Source organism: Hoplias malabaricus, chromosome 10 (genome assembly GCF_029633855.1).
Source record: "Hoplias malabaricus isolate fHopMal1 chromosome 10, fHopMal1.hap1, whole genome shotgun sequence".
Taxonomy (NCBI): domain Eukaryota; kingdom Metazoa; phylum Chordata; class Actinopteri; order Characiformes; family Erythrinidae; genus Hoplias; species Hoplias malabaricus.
In genome coordinates this window covers 20,031,722-20,056,374 of record NC_089809.1, presented here as the reverse complement: position 1 = coordinate 20,056,374, position 24,653 = coordinate 20,031,722, and the positions used below count along the sequence as shown (strand labels likewise).

General features: G+C 38.5%; 1 protein-coding gene across 3 annotated transcripts in view; it reads left to right on the top strand.

Annotated features, from left to right (window-relative positions):
• reck (reversion-inducing-cysteine-rich protein with kazal motifs) overlaps positions 1-21,512 on the top strand; it is a 60,333-nt gene extending 38,821 nt beyond the window's left edge. For all 3 annotated transcript variants that reach the window (XM_066682468.1, XM_066682469.1, XM_066682470.1), the window contains 11 exons: positions 2,152-2,364; positions 4,649-4,785; positions 4,885-5,025; positions 5,479-5,667; positions 8,868-8,990; positions 10,576-10,747; positions 13,235-13,430; positions 16,501-16,711; positions 17,114-17,187; positions 18,096-18,251; positions 20,228-21,512. In XM_066682468.1, the coding sequence (XP_066538565.1) occupies positions 2,152-2,364; positions 4,649-4,785; positions 4,885-5,025; positions 5,479-5,667; positions 8,868-8,990; positions 10,576-10,747; positions 13,235-13,430; positions 16,501-16,711; positions 17,114-17,187; positions 18,096-18,251; positions 20,228-20,455 (1,840 nt within the window). In that variant the 3' untranslated portion in view covers positions 20,456-21,512. The remainder of the gene's footprint in view (positions 1-2,151; positions 2,365-4,648; positions 4,786-4,884; positions 5,026-5,478; positions 5,668-8,867; positions 8,991-10,575; positions 10,748-13,234; positions 13,431-16,500; positions 16,712-17,113; positions 17,188-18,095; positions 18,252-20,227) is intronic.
• The last annotated feature ends 3,141 nt before the right edge of the window (positions 21,513-24,653 follow it).

The following is a 24,653-nucleotide window of genomic DNA, read 5'->3' as shown; positions in this document are numbered from 1 at the left end:
AGATTTGAGGATTTTGGTTATGTCTAAAAAAAAATGTTGTGGGGGGTGTGCAGTGTCAGTGTAGGTAGCAGTGTGGTGTCCTGGGATCTCTGTCAGTGAGGTGTTTTGTGTGTTTCTGTGTAGATTTCTCTGCTTTTCTCCCACAGTCCAAAAAAACATATTGTGAGTTTAATAGATTGTGTGAACATGTCAACAGGTGTGAGTGTGTAATGCTTTACAAAGGAGGGATACCTTGTCCAGGTTGTGTTCCTACAACAGAGTTGCCCACTACAACTTGATGGAACGGTTACAGAGGATAAAAGAATGAATTAAATAATCGATCTCTGTATTATTACTGTATATAATTACATAATATTTTAAGAAATGTATATAAACATTGGTGGGATAATGACAACTTTAAGAAGAATAATTAATTCATATGCATAGTGTATTTAGTGTATGGCTTTATGAAGTAGGCTGATATATATAGTGGGTATTGCTACCTAAATTGGAGTCATTAATTTAAATATTGTGGGGTTTTTTTTCTTGCTAAGATATATTTTGGGGGGGAGGAGTAATTTACTGCAATCAGAGGTATTCTGAGTATTGTTTAGACTGGACGAGGTCTCCACTTAGATGATGGCACCCTTGCATCTATGGTGGAATTCAAAGGTCAGGCAAACAAACTCTGGCTTTGATTTCCTTTGAAGGATTCCTAAGGAAGACTATCCTGGTGGGCACCCCTGCTGAATTCAAAAGCTGTTGCGTCCTGCACTGTGGGTAACTTGGCCCTGGTGCAGAACACAAACAGAGCACAAAGTGGTGGGGACAAACGTGGTGCGGAGTGTTGGGCATGCATGCAGTGCTCTGTGCTGAGGGCCACTCTGTGGATCGCACCTCAACCCCAACAAACCCACCCTCACTGATTAATGATGAAGCGAGAAAGCATGCAGATGCCACCCACTGTGTTACAGATTACCTCTAGAGATGTATGAAGATTCCCTTTAAGTTAGTGAGTGCACCATGCATAGGAGCAGGAAATGGACATGGAGAGGACGTCTGAGACACAGTCTCATACAGATGCAGGGGACAGATAAAGAGACCATTTGCGTTCATTTAAGTCACTTGTCTTAATGTTGTACTTCCTTGATTTTATGGATGCTGTAAGTTAAGCTAGAGTAAATGAATCACAGAACAAACATTTGAACTAGTTGCATTTTGATACAGCTTTTATCTGGCACAACTAAATCAACATTAAAGAGATCATTTTGGAAGGAATGTGAGCTGTTCTCTGGGGAACTCCCAGCCACGGTGTCAATTTCTGGCATCCTCTCACCAAAATTAGTTTGTGCCCCACCCTTCACTAGTTAAAGAGAAGCCTCCTGGGGTCAAGAGGCATAGTAAACAAACCATTCTCTGACCAAAAGTTAGCCTCTGACCGCACTCAGCAAACCTCAATCTAGAAAACATGAAAAGACCTTGCAATGGGGAATCATTAAAGAAATGGGGGATTCCTTTGCTGCAGGTTTCCTCCGGAAGTCTCCCTGCACCAGTGCTGAGTGCTCTGTGGTCTGGAGGCACGTTTCTGTCCTGATGAGTGGCATTAAACAGTGGTTGTGTGGAGCGGGACATTAGCAGTGGCCATATGCCGAAGACAAATTCTACAAACATGCCTTTAATTACTCTGCCTATCAAACATTTTGACTCTTTTAATACAAGTTTAATACATATTTAAATCACTGTCCAAAATTATAACTTTACAGGAGAAGGAAAAATCTTTAACTTCCAGTGGAAGTCAATGTAAAAATATTTTTGGAGCATTTCTATTGCTCCAAATTATTGTTCATCATGAAATGTTTGCACAGTATTAAGGAAACAATTTAAAAAAACCCACAATGATATGTTATGTGTATGTGTGTATAAAATGCCCTGCCCACAGGTTTTATGATGTTTCCACTCATCGGCCTTCAGCCAGAAGAATTTTAATAAGTGCTTATAACACAAGCTCTGAAAATGAGTCAAACTGCCCTTAAAACCAAGGAATATATTTTGATGAATATGAAGAAAATATACAGAGAAACAGTCCCCATATTTGTGCAGCAATGACCAGTGCATTTGTTGTTGTTTTTTTCTAAGAGTATGGGCTTATATCTTTAATATATATTTCTTTAGGCCCACAGAGCTTTTCAGAAGCTGCAACATCCAGTCAGACCAGGGAGCTATGAATGACATCAAGCTGTGGTCTAATGGAACCATTCGTATGCCTTTGATGAACATCCCTGTTCTGGACATCAGAAAGTGTCGGCCTGAGATGTGGAAAGCTGTAGCCTGCGCTCTGCAGATAAAACCTTGCTACAGCAAATCAAGAGGCAGTGTCATTTGCAAGTGTGTATTACACCATTTACAGCTTTACTACAACATATATTTGGGCTTCTTTTTTTTTTCTTTCTGTTGCCATATATTTGATAATGCAAATTTTAGTTGATCATGAGTTATTTCATTTGTCTATGCATTCCTCATATTTCTCATAAATGTTGTACAATAAATAACACAAGACATTTCTTCCTGTGATGAAAATGTTAATAGTTATTTTCACATAGGACACATGGGATTCCTTGTCTCCTTATCTCAGGAGAAATAGCTGAGTAGTGGAAAATTTAAATAGAAGTCTTCTTTGTATTTCCATCTGATCTCATTGTTGTTTAGGAGATTTTAGAGAGATTATGGAAACCTTTATTAGGGGTTGGTTTATATGATTACTCCCTGTTTCCACATGGAATAAGGAGAGTGCTATGAGTGTGAGTGAATCATTGCTGGGTTAATCCTTTAAGCTTAGAGATGATCTCATTGCAGTAAACAACACAAGTCTTCAGCTTGAGGCTCCACATAGCCATTTCCCACCAAAGTGGAAGCGGTTCCATTCCAGGTCACAAACTTAATTTTTAATGAATTGACACATTTTCACCAACACATATAATCTCAGCACACCAGATGGATATTTAGTTAACCATGAGACACCAGCACATCTAGTAGCTGAGAGTCAGAGCCTTCAAAGTTGTGTTCTGCAGAGAGTTGTGTGGACAGCCTGAAGAGATGTTCCACCTGACACTTTCATTCACACACAGACGGATCACTCTGTTTTGTTTGCGTTTTTCACACCTGTATTTACACTTGGAGCAAATGCTTGTCTGGTTGGAGAGAGCGAGCTCTAGCATTGTGAGGATTAGTCCTCCACACGCAACTCTTCAGCAAAAAGTTCTGGAATGATGTCTTCACTCACTTTGACGAGAAACACCCCGACTTCATCAGCTCGGGACAAAGGCCTGTGTCAGTGAGTGATGGCAGGGCGTGACCTCATACACATCCATCGTCATCTCTTCTCCATCTGTCATGTCCCAGCATGCCTCCTTCTATGTACGTTCAGGAAGAGCCCCTAACAGTTTATTCAGACTAATGTGGACAATCATGTATTCTTATATGTTTACGTGATGGCTGTCAGATAGGATTCCTTGACATGGTCTTACTTTTCAGAGTATGCTGAGGAAGGAAACTATGCCAGAGCTTGCTAGGCTGTAGTTTTGCTTGACTGTTTGTTTTTTCTCTCGTTTGTCTTTTTTTCCTTTTTCTGAAATTAAAAAGAACATATCCATATTTTATAATGGATTAACTTTTATAAGAATAGCAACTTTACGGAAGAAGGAGGAAAAACACCTTCTTTTTGTTCAAATGATGTAGAAAACTACAAATGGACAAAAATGGACAGCGACTGTATAGAATATGGTGCAATTATGTTCCTTAAATAAAGGTACTGTATATGTACCCTTGAGTGTACAACCACAGTGAGAGCAAATAGTACCACGACTGTGACAGTTTTTCTGAGAGTGTACAAAATGCTGTTATGCCCAATGGAAAAAGTTGTCACACTTGAAACACATTAAAACCTCTGACTTGAGTAGGACTGGAGACATGAGCTGAGATATGTTTTTCAGTCCTCACCTAGCTGGCTTGTTGCCATGAATGCCAGATGTGTTTGGAGACAGCAAAGTTGTGTTGTTCCAGTGCCTGACAGCGGGCAAAGAAACAAAGGCACATACATTCTTGCGTTGTGTGGGTGAGAAAGAAAGCAGCAGACGAGAGACTAGGGGTGGAAATTATACCCCAGGATGTCAAGATTTGTTGAGTCAGGCTGGGATTACCGTATGTTCATCATGACAGCTGAAAACAGGCCAGAAAATAGGGGCTTCAAGTGCAGCGATCCGTTTCCAGGCATGAGGCCGTTTTATGGTGTACACAGTCGACAGGAAGCAGGCTTTCATCTCCTCTATTTGAACACAAAGTCGGAGGGGGGTCTGATATGTCTGCGTCTAGGACCTAGGCTGGCAAGCGTACAGAGAAATGGTACTCTTCTGTTCTGTGTCGTTTATTCCTACAACGAGAGCATTATATTACACTTTTTTGCTAGTGCCTTTAATTATACCTAATATTACAGCTTCATCCTGTGTGAAGATTTTCTTGTGTAGTGTTTTCCTTGTTTTTAAGTCTTATGATATTTTTAATCTGAAAATCTCAAATATTTGGAATGCATCTGATCTTCTGGATAAGTTAAACAAGGTTAAACCTTTGGACATATAATAGACTCAGTATCCTATTCCTGCTTCTGTACCCTCAGGTCAGACTGTGTGGACATCCTGACCCAATGTGGGGACTTCACACGCTTTGCAGAAGGGCAGAGCCCTGAGCGTATCTGTGATCTTCTGTCCCCAACTGATGACACAGAGCGATGCATTCCTCTACATAGATACCTCAGTGAGTCCTTCGTATTCCTTGATTATGAAATGTTAGCTTTCTTCTTCTCTTCAGGAAAATTAAGTTAATCTGTATGTGGAATCATTTGGGTGCCCACAGCTCCTAGCCCCTTTGAGAACATTATTGAAGAGGTGATCCATCCTTGTAATCCCAATCCGTGCCCCAGCAACCATCTGTGTGAAGTGAACAGGAAGGGATGTCATCCAGGACAAGACTGTCTGCCTTACTTCTGTGTGCCTGGTACTTGTCTTTGCATTCAGTTCATATGTTTCACTCCTAGAGGGTCAGCTGTGTTGGGTGCTACATTTACAATATTAAATATATTTTGCAGCAGCTCTTTCTTGAGGTCGTTACTGACTAATAAGAGCTACTTGCTTAGTAGAATACTTGATTGAAAAAAATACAAGCACAATGTTCCTTTTAGTCCAGATATAGTGTAAAACTATGTTTATGATGTCCATATTTAAGTATTAGTCATAACATTGCTGGCAGTGCCAATCCTTTTGAAACTGTAAAACATTTTACCTAAAAAATCCTTTAGATGGAATTTTAGCCAAACACAGACAGAAACATCTAGTCAGTTAGAAATCCATGGACATCTTGGTGATGAAATTTGGCCAAATTTGACTTTTTTCTAAGTTGATCTTTTAAAACGTAATATCTATGTTTAATTTGAATTATCTCTGGCGTCAGGCTGTAAACTGGGCGAAGCTTCTGAGTTCCTGGTGCACATGGAGGCGCGGATCCAGGTGCCTATGAGGAATGGTCAGGTGGGCTGCTATGAAGTATGCACGTGTGGCCAGAGTGGCCGTTTGGAGAACTGCGCTGAGATGCCATGCGTCGACACCACCAAAACCTGTCTCGTTGGAGGACATAGGAAAAGTGAGACACGCTTGATTTGACAGGCTTACATTTAGTATTTATTATTTACTCTGTAAATGATTTATTGGGTTTTGTGTATTATCTAATTCAGATTTTAGGTCAAAATTAAGTGTATTTGGAGGATGTTTGTCCACCCTTTCTTGCAGTAACAGCCTTCAGACATCTGGGAAACTTTATCATTGCAGTGGGGACTTGATTTAATTCAGCCCTAAAGAGAACTAGTGAGGTCAGGCAGTAAGTCAGCACTGGGCATTGGGCATGGTGACATTAGGGTCATGTGCCGCTGCTCCAGAATGTTCCATTCTATCAACCATTTCATAGAGATTTTTCAAGCATTTTTAAGCTGCTGAATTCAATATTTATTGAAAAGTGGTCACTTTTGGGCAAAGCAGATTTAAAGTGGGCAATCTACATTAAAAACTAAACATTTACATGAACTAGACCAAATGCTGGCTCCTAGAGCTCTCTTGCATCTATAAGAGTGGCGTACAAAACACTGCATTAAACGAAGAAAGTAAAAGCCACCACATACTGGAATTTCCTTCCTGCGGTCTCTTTTTGGGCAACCTCAAATGTCACTGAGCAACTTTCAGCGGGACTTCTTGTTGCTCCTAGGCACAAGCCCAGTGCTGCTATAAATGAGTGTGATTCATCCATTCATCCAGGCTTGAATATGGTAACACACTCTTCTTAGTGACTGCCACCTAGTGGTGTGATGTCGCTGAAAATAACTGACATCTATGACACACCCAGAATAATCCCCTTTCCTTTACTCAAAAATAGTACCAGATATATGTTACAAATTATTCAGTCTAAGCAACTATATATCTAAAAATCATAAATATTATCTTGAAAATTCGGAATTCCCTTAAGACAACGGTGCAAGCACTCAAATAGTGCAAGCAATTAAAATCAGGGTTTTACTAATACAGATGCCCATAAATGACTCTTTTGTAAACAAAACATTTTTAATGCCAGTTGGTTTGAACCTGAATGAGTTTATTGCTTTTTCTTTCATGTTTATTTTTACTCCACTTCTAAGGGGGTCTGCCATCTTGGGTTTATTTAAGACAGATGTGATTTGCTTAAGTGAGGACTAACTCGGCTTATAGGCCTGCTTCAAGAGTGTTAAGTAAGGAAAGTGATGTGATCTTATGGGGATATTTATCAGCTCCCAGGGGAAAAGGTTGTGGATACAGCTACACTCTGCCGTTACTCCATTCCTCTGAGTTCAAAGGAAGCGCAGGGTCTGTATGAAGGGAATGTGGCAGAGACACACTGAGACGGATTTCCTAACAGCTTAACTAAGAGTTAGCCATCAGCTTTCCTGGGATATGCGGAGCCTCCACTTTGTAGATTGATTCCTTTTGTTTTTTTTCCTGCTGAAACCTTTTCTATTGTGTGGCTAAACAGATATCCGAAATGTTAGTTCACTGTGTAGCACGCCTATTAAAACTAAAGGAATTGCCTGACAAATTTGAGTAAGTATTTACAAAGGTTCTCATAGTTGGAGTGCTGACCTAGAATCAAATTCCACTTTTATTTGGTATGACATTACAATCCAGATTAGCTCTCTTACTCTGAGAAGCTTCATCAGTACAGGCACTGATACTGTTGGTGAGACATGGTTGGAAATACTTTTAAATATTAATTTAAACTGGAAAATACGTGAGCATTTTTTCTGTTTAATTTTTATTTATCTCTCTTAACACAATTATACTTAAGTGTACTTGGCATTTATTGACAAGTATAGAAAAAATCTTAAGTATATTTGGAGTGTACTTGTACTTAAATCTTTGATCGAGATACACTTAAGAAAATTGTAATTAAGTTTCCTTGCATTTACATAAAGTTTAAATATATTTGGCTTGTAATTTGGTGTGGAACATTTGAGGGGTGGATATATATATATACACACAGTACTGTGTAAATGTTTTAGGCTCCAGAGGTTTTGAGATTTTGAAAGTAATTAATCTGAGCAGAAAGTGTTTATTTGCTGAAAAACAAACAAACAAGAAATAATGCCCAACATTAGAATAAAACCAAATAACATTCTTCCAGTAAGTGTGATATTCTGTGTGTGAATGTGTTGGTTTAACTTTATTCAAATCTCATTCCTTATAATATGGCAGTCCGTACTATTTGAGATTTGAGATCATCCAATACCTAGTTTTAACAGTTAATAAATAATGATTTTAAATAATGTGTGCTGCTGATTTAACAAATTCATGCAATCAAGGAGAATCAGAACAAAACACTGTTCTTCAAACTCACTCACATCTAATACTTTATAGGGAAAAAAATCTTTATTTCTTATTTCTTCTTTGTTTTATATTATTATTTTTGTGTATTTACTGTGATCATATATAATTTTATACAAGCACCACACTTACTTAGAAGTCAGTATTTTAAATATATATCATTATCTTAGGCGCCTAAGACTTCTGCACAGTACTGTATATGATATAGTGAAGTGTACCTATACTAGTTTAGTTGCAGTACAAAATAAAACTTTGTTGTGCACCCAAAATTTACAACAGTTCTATACACTTACTACATAATATATACTTGGGGGAATCTACATAAACTTTACCTTAGTTTACTTAATAAAAATAATTTAAACCTTATTTATTTGTTTGTTTGTTTGTTTATATATTTGTAAGGTATTTTGAGGCAGGGGTTGACAGTGTTATCCACAAAGGGTCAGTGTAGCTTCAGATTTTCATAAAGCAGTAGCACACCTGGTTCTACTTGTTTAATCAGGTAGTCTCAGCCTTTCAGTCTTTAAACAGTAGGTTAGTTATACAGGATGTGCTCCAGCTTGGTTGGAATGAAAGCCTGCAGCCACACCGGCCATTTACCAATAAGATTAGTGACCCCTGCTTTAAGGTGTACCCATTGTGGACACAGATGCTCAGTTTGTAAAATCTCCACAGGAAGGCATGAAATGAAATTGGACACTCTGGAGCAGCTGAACATGAGTCTAAAGTCACAATGCCCATTGTCAATCATGGACTAGAGTGGTATAAAGGCCCCACGGCATTTAGGATAAATTAGAGTAAACTTTGTGATAACTATTCATCCAATGATCTGTACCCAACCACTCTAAGGCTCTCATGGTCAAATGACTTTAAATCCTCATAGCAATGAACTGCTTATATATCCTAAATATGTACTGACTGATTTTACGGATCTTCCAGGTCACGGAGAATCTTTTAAAGTGGACTGCCACACTTGCTCCTGTTATGCAGGAGAAACCATCTGCTCTTCACGCCAGTGCACCAACTTGGAGCACTTAGATGAGGATCGCCGTCTCTTCATAGGTAAATGTGCATTTGTGCGTCTGTGTATGTGTCTTTATGACTAAGATTTTGTTAAATAAAAATCATAGATCAATGTTAGATACAAAAAAAGGAAAAGTTCAGACCAAATTGATTATATATTGAATATTCCCCAAAAAAAAAATACAGTTTCAGTAGGAGACAGATCTGAACTGCAGGGAGGCCAGTGACGCACTATGTGTCTACAAAGTGTTGCAGTTTTAACACATGCAGAATGAGGGCTGGCGTTGACACTGTCTTGCTGAAATGACCTTGGAATTCTGTGGCTACTGCTGTGGGTTTTCGCACCTTTTGCTGTCTTTTGCACAGACACCTCAAAGTCCCTTTTTTCTGAAATCAAGCTGAAGCATGGATTAATTTGACCACAACACACTGCTTTTTGGACACATCTGAGATGAGCATGGGCCAGTGCTTCTGCATAGAATTGATGTATGGCTTAGATAATAGATTTTCAGGTGACATTTACTGATGTAGTGGCAGAGTGTGTTAAGTGACAATTTTCTGAAATATTCTTAACCCATGTTCACATTATGACATTAGCATGACATTTTCTCATGCATTGCCATCTGAGAGCTTGAAGGACACTCAAAATTTATTGTGGTTTATGATATTTACCTGAATCTTTTCATAATATTATGAACAGAACACGATGAAAGTTTTAAATTCTTTGCATTCTTGTGTTGAGACATTTTGTGGAATGTTTCAGAATGATGTTATATGAATATTCTTGTCACTTTTCACTGTGGAGTGTGTTGCAGGCGTCAAGTACTAAGTTTGTTTGTAAAGTCTATATAAATAAGGCCTAACTAACTACAGTTATTTGATTTTAATGAAAGAAGCTCATTGATTGGTTTGCTTTTTTCCTTTTGGCACCAGTAGAGTTAAGCCCTGGTCACACTGGGTTTTTACATTTCACTTACTCAATACTTTAAATTCGAACTGTACTTAGTTGTACAGACTTGGTAAGTTCGAATCGTGATTACAATGTTCTGAGGACGTGAGGACGCTGTGGTCGTTCTGTAATTGGAACAGCAACATACTTGATGATTCACCGTCTCAGTGGCGGGGAAAAGCCATCGCGCTGAGGTTGGTGCAAAATAAATTCTGAGATATGTTACTTTCTCGAGTCTAAAGAAGTTTCGTCCCAGTGCTTGTAGAGCAAGAACATATCCGGTTATTGTAATTGCACTTGGCTAGATGTGGACGTTTAAACAGAACATGAGAACGTAAGAACACACTAGAACACATATTGAGAAACAGCTTTAGCCTGGTGAATTGGGTGTGGCTGAGTGTGAGCCCACACAAGAGCACAAGAGTGCTGGTATTCGAGCAGTAGCGCTGAAAAATTAACCTCCAATGGAATGTTTTTTTTTAAACATTAATGATAATGTGGTGTGTGTGTGTGTGTGTGTGTGTATATATATATATATATATATGTATATGTGTGGGTGTGTGTGTGTGTGTGTGTGAAAGTATTTATGTTGTTTTATTGCATTCCATGAATCTCTAGTGACTAAGTGACTATTTCAATTCACATTCTCTCTCTCTCTCTCTCTCTCTCTCATAGTTCTTCCCTGTGGCTGTGCTGATCATTTTGTGCCTGTGTGTGCCTGTAATGGTCGCACGTATCCCAGTGCATGTGTAGCACGCTGTGTGGGGTTTCAGGATAATCAGTTCAAGTTTGGTTCATGCAGAAGCTCAGAGCCTTGCTCCCCAAACCCTTGCCAAAGGAACCAGAGGTGAGAAACATTCCCAATATATCATTTCACTGGTCAGTCTTAAAAGCCATCAAGGCTGGTGAATAGTGATTGTAGTTGTTACTCTTAAATTGCTAAACTGTTGCTAAAATGTTGCTAAACAAATCTCCACAAGTCCTGTTGCTTCTTATTCATCAAAAAAAGCACGATTCATGTCCATTTCCATGTGACCTTATTGATTGTAAAATGATATATAACATTAAAATGGTCATTATATTAAGGTAATCATCACCATGTTTTCTTATTAAATATCAGGATGTTCAGTAACACTCAGAGAGTTTTAAAAATCAATCTCTGAACTAGAGTTTATAGTGAACCTCATTTCCTGGCTTTCCTTCCGCTTCACTTGCCATCTTCCTCAGGCTTCTACAACCTCGTTGTTTGTTCAGGTGTGATGTGAAGGCTTCACCCCAGTCCTTGCTAATTTTGCCTGGAGGAGTATATGCAGAGAGAGTGTGTTGTTGTAACCCTTCCTCCGGATGCTCACACTGGGCTGTGAACCCTGTTTCTTCAGGGGATCAGTCTCTTTCGGGGAATGGACCTCATGGGTGCCATTGATTTTTCATTAGCATTTGCCACACGCTAAAGTTTGTTAATATATCTAGTTTCTCCTGGACAGAGAAACTATGAGATCAGATAGAAGCACAAAGATGATGTTTGTGCAGATATTTCTCCTGATTAAAAGAACCATGGAATTTCCTGTCTCTTCTTCAGATTTTGTGGAGATCTGTGTGAGACTGTGCTTGCTTAGAGTTTTGTTGATGATGAATGGTTCTTTGCAGTTTCTCATCTGAGACTAAGAACCTTCTGTTTTAAAGCTATAAATAACTTTTTTGTCTCAGCCAGCAGTGTCTCATGTCTCCTTTCTGTCTGATGTTATTTCACTTCTGGAAGTTAATGAGAATCATTTAGTCTGCGGAGCCATTAATGAGCAAATTTTGAGAAATAAAACTGTCCCTGGCTATGTTTTAAAATCTAATTATGGCTGTTAGCACTGCTGAAATTTAAAAGCACAAGAGAAAACTTGATCATTTCATCAACCTTCAGCTGCAGTGTTAATGTGAATAAATCAGGATGTTTTAACCTTGCTATTGTCATTTCTATTCACATAAACGCACATGTTGTTAACGGATAATGTAACAACTTAGTTCAAACATTCGTTTTTCTCTTCTGCACACTTTACATTTTCACTGTATCTTCAAGACCACTGGCATATTTTCTGCAGCTCCTTTCCAGGAATCGTAAGGGAAGGTCTTACAGAGCTCTTGAGCATATCAACTATGGGTCCTCATTGTGTATCCCTCCCTCTAAAATAAATGTCTTTTGGAATCTGCCTTATGTAACAGCTAACAGCATGTTTCATAACATTGCTTCCTGGTGCAGCCTTCAAAGAGATAGCTCTGTTCTGTTGTTTGTTCTTTTGTAAACAAGGTGATAATATGGCAGGCCCTTGCTGTTAAAGATCTGTGTGAGGAGGTTTTGCACTGAGTTTAGTTGCCAAAGAGCCAAGGTTCATTTATCCGATGGAGTTACATACGTCACAATCTTTAATTAAGAGCTGAGGGTAAAACTTCCGTTCTAATCTAGCAAGTAATGTGATTTTCTTACGTAGTAACAGAATTTAAAATAATAGTATAAAATGACAAATTTTTAAAAGACTACAGTGTAAAAGGCAAGTGTTTTTAATTAAAAAGTCTTAAACGTGAAGTTAACAGTAAATTAACAAACTTTATGTTGTTAACTGTTAGAGTTTAAATTAGCTAAATGAGTGAAGGCTTTTTTTTGCTGAAAGAACAAATAATAACTACACAATTAATTAAAAAATGCTCAAATAAGAACGATACTTTTGATCATTTTAGAGGAAAGGAGGGCATGATTCATCATGATGCATTAATGTAAATGAAGTGAACTACACTGTCGCTGTCATATAAATTATGGCTTTTTAACAAAATTGAAATAATGCTTAATCTATTATTGCATGTAATTGTCCTGTATGCCTTCTTGAATGGCACAGCAGGTAGTGTCACAGCTACACAGCCCCAGGGACCTGGCGGTTGTGGGTTCGAGTCCCACTCCAGGTGACTGTGAGGAGTTTAATGTGTTCTCCCCGTGTCCGCGTGGGTTTTCTCCGGGTGTTCCGGTTTCCTCCCACGGTTCAAAAACACATCTTGGTAGCTGGATTGGCGACTCAAAAGTGTCCATAAGGACTGGCGCCCCCTCCAGGGTGTGTTCCTGCCTTGGGCCCAATGATTCCAGGTGGTCTCTGGACCCATCGTGACCCTGAACTGGATAAGCACTTACAGATAATGAAGGAATTAATGAATGTATGCCTTCTTATAGCCTCAGACAGACATAGCTGACAGCTTATAGAGAGAAGGAGAGAAAGAAACAGCATGAAGACCAGGGTGAATATGAATAGCTTCTAATATTTGAGTGAACAGACATGAATATAATGATTTCCTGTTTCAGGTGCATCCCTAAGCGGCGGGTGTGTTTAACGGACATGACGGATTACCCATGTCTGCAGTATGAGTGTGTGAGTCGTCCGTCTGGCTGTGACCCGAATCAGCTAGATCCGGCCTGCGACACAGACAACATGGAGCATGCTAACCTGTGTCTGCTGTACCAGAGGGGCAAGACCCTGGCCTACATGGGGCACTGCCAGGTACACTGTCTATACCACTATCAGTAGCACTAAGTTTCTGTGTGCAATACTACACAGCTTCTCCACGTTTCTGTCCTCAGGTCACTGTGTATGAAATGTTAGGTGTGTTGTGTTGTTGTGTGTTGTGTGGGTTTCCTCTGGGTGTTTTGGTTTTCTCCCATAATTTAATAACACGTGTTGGCATGTGGATTAGTTGTGTGAATATGCCCACTGGTGTGTGTAAATGTGTGAGTGTGTTCCTTCGTTGTACCCAATGACTCCGGACGCTATGTGACACTGATAAAGATGAAGCTCTTAATGAAAATTAATTAAAATATGTTTCTAAGAGAAAATTAGCTACACATTGTGTATTTAAAATATATATTTCATCTAAAATTATACATTAATGTCATTGAAAATATTTGTGTGAGCAGTGCAGCATGAGTGTCATATCTCAGCACGTAGTCTGTTGACACAGCTAATTTGATTAATTAATTCATTAATTTAGCCTATAATTAAACTGATGACTGAGCCTTTACCTCATGTAAACAGACCAGACTTGAATATCCTTTCGAAACAGTTCTGAAAGCTGTACATTATTTAGACTAATTCAGAAATATCTTATTTCAAGGCCCTTGTGCTTTCCAGCTGGTACATGTTGTTGTTATTGGACAACTTAAAAACAAAGACATAGCATATTATTTCCCCAGACTTTATGAGTAAAGTAACCCCATTAGAGAAGGAATTAAAATGATAATTTGTGTTTTTCTTTTCATTTCTTGCCTCAAAATATACAGAAAAATCCTTCTGTAAATACGTCTGCCTAAACATTTAATGGTACTGTAAATGTTATTTATTCAATGGGCCTTTATGTTCTATTTGGTTTGTAATGTTTGCCTAAAAAGCATCACAATAACACAAGACACATTTAATCAAATAACATTGTTTTTATGAAATTTCACATGTTTATACGTTTTGGATAAGATTAGGCTTATGTTATGTCCTCTACCTTTTATAACACCAGGGGGCAGTCTTTTGCAACAAATAACACCAAGCGAATCCGAGCCACCTACACCAGTGTGTACATGGCCTCTGACTCCAGGTCCTAGACTTCAGAGGTTGGGTCAAGAGACTTCATCCACTACATTAACCACTGCCATCTGCTGAGGGTAAAGCCATTCATTTACCTGCAGCTAAAAGCAGCAATCAGAGCTCAGGGGCAACTCAGCAGATTGTGTTTACTGATGAAAAGAACTTTTGATCGTTGCAGGGGGAGTGCAGTGTGTGTTTTCAGTTAGTAGTGTGTAATTGTATCTATACACAGGATATGATGTAATATATTCTATGTCAATCAAAATGTGTAGTGTGTAGTTTATATTCATTTTTACTTTTACAGGATGTATACAGTGTTGTACAAACACCAGACACTATTCAAAAGTTATTTCTTTCCTTTTTCATTTCCACTTTATATCTTTCTTACAGCTTGTATTCTGAAGCAAGTATAGTTTTTCCCCTTATCTCTCTCAAATATGAACAATATTAATATTCATCTAATTGAGACAATGTTGATGCTCTTCCAGGTTTTGCATGGTTGTTAGGAGTGTTTTAATCCTCTTTTTTTAATCCGTTTTAATGATTTCAGGCTTTGGAACTCCTGTTTATTCCCTTACTCTTCTTTGATTTTGCAATTAGATTGTTTCAGATAATATCTCCTCACATGTATTTCTTGAAAAATGAATAAGAAGTGAGTAGTGACTATTAGAGTAATAAATTGATAGTGGCACCTTGCTTTTGTACAGTACTGTGTGTGTGTGTGTGTGTGTGTGTGTGTGTGTGTGTGTGTGTGTGTGTCTGAACCCTTAAAACTCACACAAACCCAACTAATTGGTAACATGCCTTATCCTTGAGTTGATAAAAATGGTTAACAGAGTTAAATTGAGTCTTAAAAGGCTCTGAGTGTCATATTGCCAATTAACCCCAGTCTAAGTCTTTTGAACACTTTGGCCTCACTTTGATGTGTTTAGGTGAAATGTTCCATAGAAAGAAATCTCAGTCCCACATTCATACATTTACCAAATGAATATCAAATGAAACACTATTTACAGCCTCAGTTAATCACTCCAAATTAAAGTCCTCCATCACTGTCTCACATTTCTGTTTGTGTTATGCTGCACTTAGTGAAATGTGAGTATTTAGAATCATTTGTCAGCACTTCAGCTATGGAGTGTAGGTTTTCTTCTCTGTGGCTCATGTTGCTCCTGCTAACTGGCTCCACGTTTCCTGAGGTCAGGTGTTGTGGAAACCGAGCAGATCAATTACTAGCTCATTAAAACACCTCGCTCTGGGTTGCAGGCCAGCTAACAAGGACATGTGCACCCTCAAATTGTTGGCAGTCATGTTTAAAAGGAGAAGAATTTTGCCAGAGCATTCACCTCCGCAACACAGACCCAACAGCTGAATAATTCAGGTCTACACAAGCACAACAGTATGACACTAAACAAAACGAAAATGGCAATGGAATTAAATAGCAAATTGACTGTCTTTTATTGACTGGCTTTTAATGTACTGTTTTACTTACAGTTACATAGTTTCTCGAAGCATTTAAAAAAAAAAAAAAACATTCACCATTCACTCCCTATTCACCAGTGCTTATGTGAAACCTGTGCTGAAACTGTAGCCTATTTTGAATTTAATATTTGTTCTGTGATGTGGATATATACGTATATACGAAGTTATAAGGAGTGTTTTAGCTTGGATTATATTTTGAATGAAGTCATTTACATATATCAGTGTAGAAGGCACTGTAACAAAACAGCTAGGTTCATTTTAAGCAACAGAGGGTGAAAAAAAGGTTAAGTACAGATTGGATTCTGACTGCATTTGCTTCATGAAACCATAAAAATATCATAAGTGAACTGCAGGCTTCTAAAATATAAGACAAAAGCATTGTAAGTTTTGACTCGTTTTAGGTTTTCCCCACGCAGTGGACGTTTAACTAAGTCCTGTTTACCATTTTCATTACGGATGAAGGAATGTATAATACTTTCTTAGCATGTGTTTGTAAACTCATTTCATTGTGTGTATTTTGCAGGATGCCTGCAGGGTCCGCCAGGAAGTGTGTGGACACAATGGAGAGACATACAGCACAGTGTGTGAGGCATTTTCTGACCGAGTGGCTGTGGATTATCCTGGACTCTGTCATGCTGTGGGAGCAGTATCTGAGTCCATGGCTGACTCCGGTTGTAACGCTGTGCCCTGTCCACCTCTGTCAGCACAGGGTTGTAAACCTGTCATCCCCCCTGGTCAGTATGACTGATCCCGCCACACGTGTACACACCGGGACGTCAGTAAAGTTATAGTCTACTTTGTAGAGTCAGTAGGTATTTTTGATGAAATTCTGAACTCTCAGAAACTTAAATAAGTTAAACAAATTTCTTAACTTTTAATGGAAGTCAGTATAAAAAGTCATTTTGGAGCATTTCTGGTTAATTCAAACTTTCAGACAGCTGCTGTGTTCAAATGATGTAGTAAACTAAATATCCTCAGAAATGGAGATATGTGTGTTTAATTGGACAACAAAGAGATATATACACACACATAAACACACACACACAACAATGGTCTAGTTATGATTTAGGAATATGCCTATAGTAATCAGACTTACCTGTGATAGTGAAATTGTCTTGTATTGCCTGTGTGTCTAGGTGCGTGCTGTCCGGTGTGTGCTGGAATGCTGCAGATTCTGTGGAATAAACAACAGATGAATGTCTTTGCTAAGGTAATTCGTCTTGTTTTTCAGTGTTATCATGTTCTCTTCAGCTCTGTAACAGCAGATGAACTATAGATGGCAGTATGGCTCACATTTATGCTACATCACAGTGTACTAAAAGATAGTGCAGTGTTTTGGAAAGGAAGAGTCATATATATATATAGGATGCGATAAAGAGTCCAACCTTTTATCCAGAACTATTTGTCGTAATCTTTTTCTTTTTCACTTCACAGCGTAATCCACACTGCGTACTGTGCTTCCACATGATAACACTGCCTCAGCCGCCTAATCTTTTTTATTTATAATGTTTACTGACAGGTATCTCTGAGTGTAAACGTTGTTCTCTGTTGTTAGTTAGAGGGTTATTATTTGTTTATTTAAATGATTCATTTAACCTGAACCTAAGCCTAGGTTAAATAGAGTAATTTAGTAAATCAGTGTTTGACACCAGAGAAAGTTGAAGTATCAGACTATCAGTCTTTTTTTTTCCTTGTTTTAATATTTAAAACAACCAAAGGATGAGGCTGTGCTATAATAAAAGCCTGAATCTGCTCAATTGAACCCCATAAGCAAAACGCAAAAGGTTTTAGAATCATTTATTTTGTTGGATCAGAGCTATAAAATTAAATATGTAGTTACACCCTGCTGCCTGATAATACCCTCAGTTTTAACACCAGAGTCTACAATGTTTTTCATAAGCCCTGAGTCACGTCTGGGCTAAACATAATTTATGGCATTCATGGTATTTGGCAGACCCTCTTTTCCAGAGCAACTTTGATTTATAAAGTACCTCTGCACACTTGTGTGTATGTCTGAGCATTTGTAATATTTCAATATTCTTGCAAAAAAATTGCAATAGTTTTGCTGTGGTAATACAGCACTTTCGTTCCAATCTTATGAAACATTTGTGTTTTCAGCTGAACCGGAATCAGCCGGTTACAGTACATGACATCCTGAGGATTCTGCGGCTCCACATTTCTGTTCCTCAGTGTGACATCTTCGGCTACCTGAGCATCGACTCTGAGATCGTCATCCTCATCATTCCTGTCGACCAGCAGCCCACTCCACTGCAGGTGGGTGCTTGTGTTTATTTGTAGGAGGAGCTCAAGTCTATTTTCTCTAAAATCTTAAATGCTGTGTCACACCTACAGTTCAGTCCCTGTCCACAGTATTCAAAAATATCCGTCTTAATAATGAAGTGATGATTAATGAAACGCTGTAACTGTCATGGCCTCTTAGTGGCCTCTGGAATAATCAAGGAGTAAGTTATTAAAATCTGGCTTAATGACTACAGACGTATCATTCCAATTAAAGGTCATGAAGAAAATGGTGCAATGTTTATAGGGATACACTTACATATTAATTGTAGAGAAATGGCAATTTTAAGAATATTTTTGAAATGAAGAGATTGGTACTACATCCAAATGAATTAAGAGTGTGTGTGTTTGGGGCGGGGTGTGTGTCTGGCTTTGAGATTTAAAATGTTTGGCACTTTAACCACCTCTGTATTTTTAGAAATAGAATTGTACAGTAGCTGTCATTAAAAATAAACACACTGCCCAGCTACTGTGCAAAGCTATGTCTTCCCTTCACCCTCTGGAGGACAGTTTCTTCCTCTTGCATCATGTTTGAAATATTTGTTTATTTGGACTAAAAATACAGCCTTGTTCTCAATCATGTAGTTGCTGTGTGTTTTCTAAAATGGCCCATGGCTTGCAATGTGCAATTATTGGGATTCTCACCATCTGTCTGTGTATTGATGAATTTTAATTACGCATTGCATCATTTTTGTCTCTCTTTTCTTTGCTTTGAATGTTCGACTCTTACCTGCTGCTATGGCCATTCATTATTCCTGTAATGAAATCTCAGGGTTATTTTGGCAGCTGCATTGATTATAGTTCACTCTGGTCAAAGCTAAACACCTGTGCTGCCATTCTGAATAATATCACCCACCAAACCTCGTCCTTTTTTTATTATTATTATTATTATTATTATTGTGTTTTTTTGTTTGTTTTTGCTAAAAGCTTTCTTAAACATTTGTGCCAGATTAATAGGTTTTTTACCATCAATGGTTATGAATGAAAATGTACAATTTGTTCTGAGTGCCTATCATCCTCAGGTGACGCTGGGTGAGTGCAGATTTAGCTTAGTTAAGTTTATTTGTAACACTGCGAGGTTGTAATGTAAGTTACAAAGGTCTCCTGAGTTAAAACAATGCACAGTAAATTTAGTGTAATTCTGTGTTGTATGAAATTAGTGTTTCAGCAAAACTGCATAAAAACTGACAATCAAAATGAATACCATATTTGAAAACCTTTACATTTTTTTAAAATGAATTGACTAATTTGAGGGTGGTGCAGCAGGTTAGTGTTGGAGTCACACAGCTCCAGGGACCTGGAGGTTGTGGGTTCGATTCCCACTCCGGGTGACTGTCTGTGTGGAGTTATCTCTGTGTCTGTGTGGGTTTCCTCTGGGTGCTCCGGTTTCCTCCCATGCTACAAAAACACATGTTGGTAGGTGAAATAAGTAAGTTAATGTGTGAGTGTGTGTCGCCCTGTAAAGGACTGGTGCCCCCTCCAGGGTGTGGACCCACCGTGACACTGAACTGAATAAGCATTTCTAGACAATGAATGAATGACTAATTTGATATTATTTGGGTTGATGTGGACAGCTTGCTTTGTGTATTTGTGTGTCTAAGTTGTAACAATGTTAAAACTAAACCCTCCAGGTGGAGAATGTTCTTTTCGTTAAATTATACCATAATAAACACACTAAGAGGGTTCTTTAAAAATACAAGTGTGAATTCTGTCACTTACAGACACCAAAGCTTTTAAATAAATGAAAATCTAAATTAATTTATGACACAAATTTGACATCTGTTGAAGTAGACAGATGATTTGTTCTGGAAATTCGAGAAGGAGACGAGAAGAATGTTTCACTTCAAATTAAGTCCATAACCCCGCTCCTGGAATGTTCCCTACATGTAAGACAAGCCAAAGCTTTACAGCTTCATTTCTAAACGGCTGTGTTGTCTGTTCTGGATCCACAGATTGAAGCCTGCAGTAAAGAGGCTGAGAAGATCGACTCTCTGATCAACTCGGGCAGTCCAACCCTGGTGTCCCATGTGCCCCTGTCCGCATTCCTGATGTCCGAGCTCCAACTGTCCACCGTCAGCTCGGCCGCTCCCCCCAGCACCCCCTCTGTCCTGCTCTCCCTGTGTCTCCTCCTCCCTTTGCTCCTCCTCTCCCTCGCTGAGGGGGCCCCATGGAATGCTTAGACACCAGAGCCCCCCCAGGCTCCTGCATGTCTGTTACCAGGCAACAGGACCTCACGACTGACCTCTGACCTTCTTTGGCCAACTCGTTTCATTACTGGAAGCAGCTCCGGTCCGCATAGCCTCGACAATCAAAAACAAACAAAGAAAAAAAAAACAAAGCTAATGAACAATCATTCCATATTTGGTGGGACTGTGAAGTGTTGGACTCATGAATGGACTTTAATTAGCGCAGCTTTGCTTTATGACAGTGAGCTGTGTCAGAATTATATTTGATAATTCTTTTTTTTTTTACTCCACAGTGCTGCATTTGTGGACAGAACGGAGCATTAGAAAAACAAGGTGACCTCTCAGAGCAAATCTCTGACCATAGTGCCCTTCTCTGTTGCCTTCGAGTCCATTTTACTGGACCAGGTTCTCTTCTGTGCTTTATACCATAGCAAAGTTTTTATAGGAGGAACGGATTTAAATAAAAACATGCAACAGAAGTGGATAAGACAATCCACCCCTAGCTCAAAGACAAAATAGAAGGGATCTTTCTTAATTCCTCCAAGTAGATAATGTAATAAACCTTCGAAAGGAAGGAACCTGCAGCCATGTTGATGAATATGACAATCATTGCTTATCCAGAAGTGGGTAATCACAACAGTATGCCTTGCTATATAAATAAATGTAAAGATTTTTTATAAGAAACATTGCAGAAACTAAACATTATGTTGATAAAATAGCTAAATGTTTTATTTTAAAGTGTTTTCTGATCTAGTGGTCAGTCACAATGTGCCATTTTTAAATCTTAATAATTGCATGATGACAATTATGAAGTGTTTTTACAGAAAGCTTTGTATTATGTGTTATGTGTTGTCTGTCCGGTTACATATTATATGTCTCTATGCCTATGTCACATGAAGGGTCTCCAGTTTTTTTAACAGTATTATTGTGCTTAGGCAGCTTTGTAGCATTTTCCAGCCAGTGGAGCTTTGTTCTGTCCCGTGTGTGTGTTTATACGTCCGCAACTCATCCGATGTGTATTTTTATAAGATAACAATAAAAGTGTTCTTATTGCCAAATGTAGCTTGACTCAATACCGTATAAAACATCACCTGTGATTCCTCCAGTTCTTAACATAGCCTTGCATTCAGACAGGACCCGTAACTAATTAGATTCAAATTCATTAACTATTAAAAGAGGTTGTAATGTGAATTTTAAAGTTCATTCCTGCAATATTTGATGGAGCATAATCACTCCAGGGAATGCAATTCCACTGCTGTGTGCAGCTCCCATTACAGTGGCATTACTTTTCTGTGTAGATTGTGTAAGGTCTGTCTGTGATTGGAATTTCCCTTCAAACCCCCACCCCCCATCCCACAGAGAAGGTATGATTTGGCTGGTGGAACATTCTCGGCACTGCAGTGACACTGACGTGGCGGCGGCGTGTTTGTGGATGCGGTTGTGAGTTGTGCTGGTACGAGACGACTAGAAACAGCAGAGCTGCTAGAGTTTTTTTTAAAGCTTTCAGTATCACTTCTCAACTGAGAACTACCAACCAGAAATACCCAGCCAATGGCATCCTGTGGTTGTCATCCTAGTCCACTGATGAAGGACTAGAAGTAGACCAACACAAACTGTGCAGCAACAGACAAGCTACTGTCTCTGATTTTATAAGGTGAACCAATGAAGTAGATGTATCTAACGGAGCGGACACGGTGTTTAAAAACTTGAGCAGCACTGCTATCTGCCACCATCCAAATCATCTCTGCTCTGTGGTGGTCCTGTGGGGATCCAGACCATTGATGAGCAGGGTGGAATGGGGATAATAATGTATGCAGACTAACAAATGGAATACATCCTCATTGTAGAACTGCAAATTGCTCCTGTATGGTCAGTGGAGCTGATAAAATGGACAATAGATACATGCAAACATTGTTTAGTGTACTGATATGTAAACATAAATAGCAAAAATTACCTCTAACAAATAGGGTGCCAAAGTAGCCTATTAGTTTCTGGCACACAACATGCAGTTAGCTTCTCTAAACTTCACAGGAAACCGTAAACTTCACAGGTTAGCTTCACAGGAAACCGTGATATAAGTAACAGGCAATTATGAAACTTTCTAAAGAACTTCCTCCTTTTAATGTGAAAGAAATAACAATGGGTCTGTCATGGGAACGGAAATTATTATATACATATTTCACAGATATCTGGCAAAACAACCTATTAGACTTTATACCGATGTCAGATTCTGTTTTGTAAACAAAAATGCTCCAAAATGACTGTTTTGCCTTCTTCTAAAGCTACAATTCTGGAGATCACTTTGAACAGTGACAATATAATTTTATTGAAATTAATGACTAAATCAGCCATTTAAAGCCTTATATGAGAGGCTGGTGTGAGTCTGAAATATAAAATCCAAATGGAACAATTTGTTATATCTTCAATGATTCTACATCTCTTGCTGCCTTCAAGGACGCAAATGAACACTACCAAAATGTATTTACTATTGGGAAGTTTTTTGATGAACCTTGACTTTCTAAGCTGGAGGAATTTCAATATTAAAATATCATAATGTCAGAACACTGTTCTGCACCACAAAGCAGCTTGATTCTTCATCTTAAATGCAGTTTATAGAAAACCAACATATTCACCAAGTTGAAAAAATCTATTGTACAAATGCTTACTGCATGTAAAAGTGGCCATGTCAATCAGAGCTTTTGACTGGAATTTGTGGGCAATTTTTCACATTAACTAGTACAAATAACTCACGGTTGGATTAAGAGGTTGAATTTCTCACTGCAGTCCTAAAATACATAAAATAATTGTACTGTTAACAGCCCAGCAAATGGATTACAGAAATGTCTGGTCTCGCTGAGGAGGACAACATGCTTAAAAGAAACATTTGTAGTTAGCATGTTAGCTGGCTAGATATCTTAGCTCTGTGGTTTATTTCTCTGGATAAACAAGTAAAAACGTGCCTTTGGTGTCCATTTGGTGTTGGATTAAGAAGTTCGAAGTAATTAGAATCATTATTTCTTAATGCTTTCTTCACACCACTGACCGTAGACCACTGCTGGTCCACCCTCGGACCACTCAGATTACTGTTCTGTACAGGATATAACTCATTTATAACCTCCTCAAACAGGTTTTACATTCACAGAGACTTTTATTCTGGAAATCAAACTAATGCAAATATTACCAACAACTATGAGAGATATAGTAATGAGTATAAGCCTGATATAAAATGAGTATGCTAAAATTGTTGAATATGGGGTGGAATCAAATGATGAATGAAAAATTTGTAAATTGGACTGTGATTGGAAAAGTGCTAAAATGTAGCATTTTGTATAAAATTCGTTTTAACCAGTGGTCCACCCAGAAAACGCTGTGCAAAACAATAGTGGACCTCCAACTTTGCCCTCAGTGGGTCAACAGTGGTCCGCCGAATCCTTGCTATAAGGACATTTACATAAATAAAACCAAGCTAACAGCCATGAATATTCCAATTGGTAGAATATTGCTGAGAGATCACTGGTGAACAAATCATCATCATCTTCATCACCTTTGCCACTTAATCTATTTCAGGGTTGCGGTGATGAACATTAAAATAATAATTAAACAAAAACCACTGTCAAACCAATGATAAACTCAATTTTACACCATAGAATGTTACTTAACAACAATAACACAGTCCGGCCAAAACAAAGCTTATAAATTCTCCAACATCCATTTCAGAAAATAACGTAAGCGATTGTTGATAATATTCAAAGGGGTCAAATTATTATTATTATACGTCAAGCAAAGAAAACTTCTCTGACGGCACATGCATATTCCAGGATGACAAAGCCAGGCCTCAGATTTTGAAAGAGTGGTTCTGATAGCATGAATTTTCACACATGAATTGGCCGCCACAGTGTCCTGATTGTAACTCAACAGAAAGTCTGTGAGATGTACTGGAGAATACTTCAGGGAGAGGTTCAACACTCACATCCTCAGTACAAGATTTTAGCCAGAAAATAGTGCAGGTCTGGGTGGAAATATAAGTTAGGATGTTGCATAAGTTTTCTGAAACAATGGCACAATGAATGAATGCTGCGGTATTTAAGATAAATGTGGTCTAATAACATATCTTTCCGTGGCCAGGCAGTGTATGCAGCAGGAAGTGTACTCACAAGAATCTTTATATTGTCTTTGTCCAATGAAAAACATT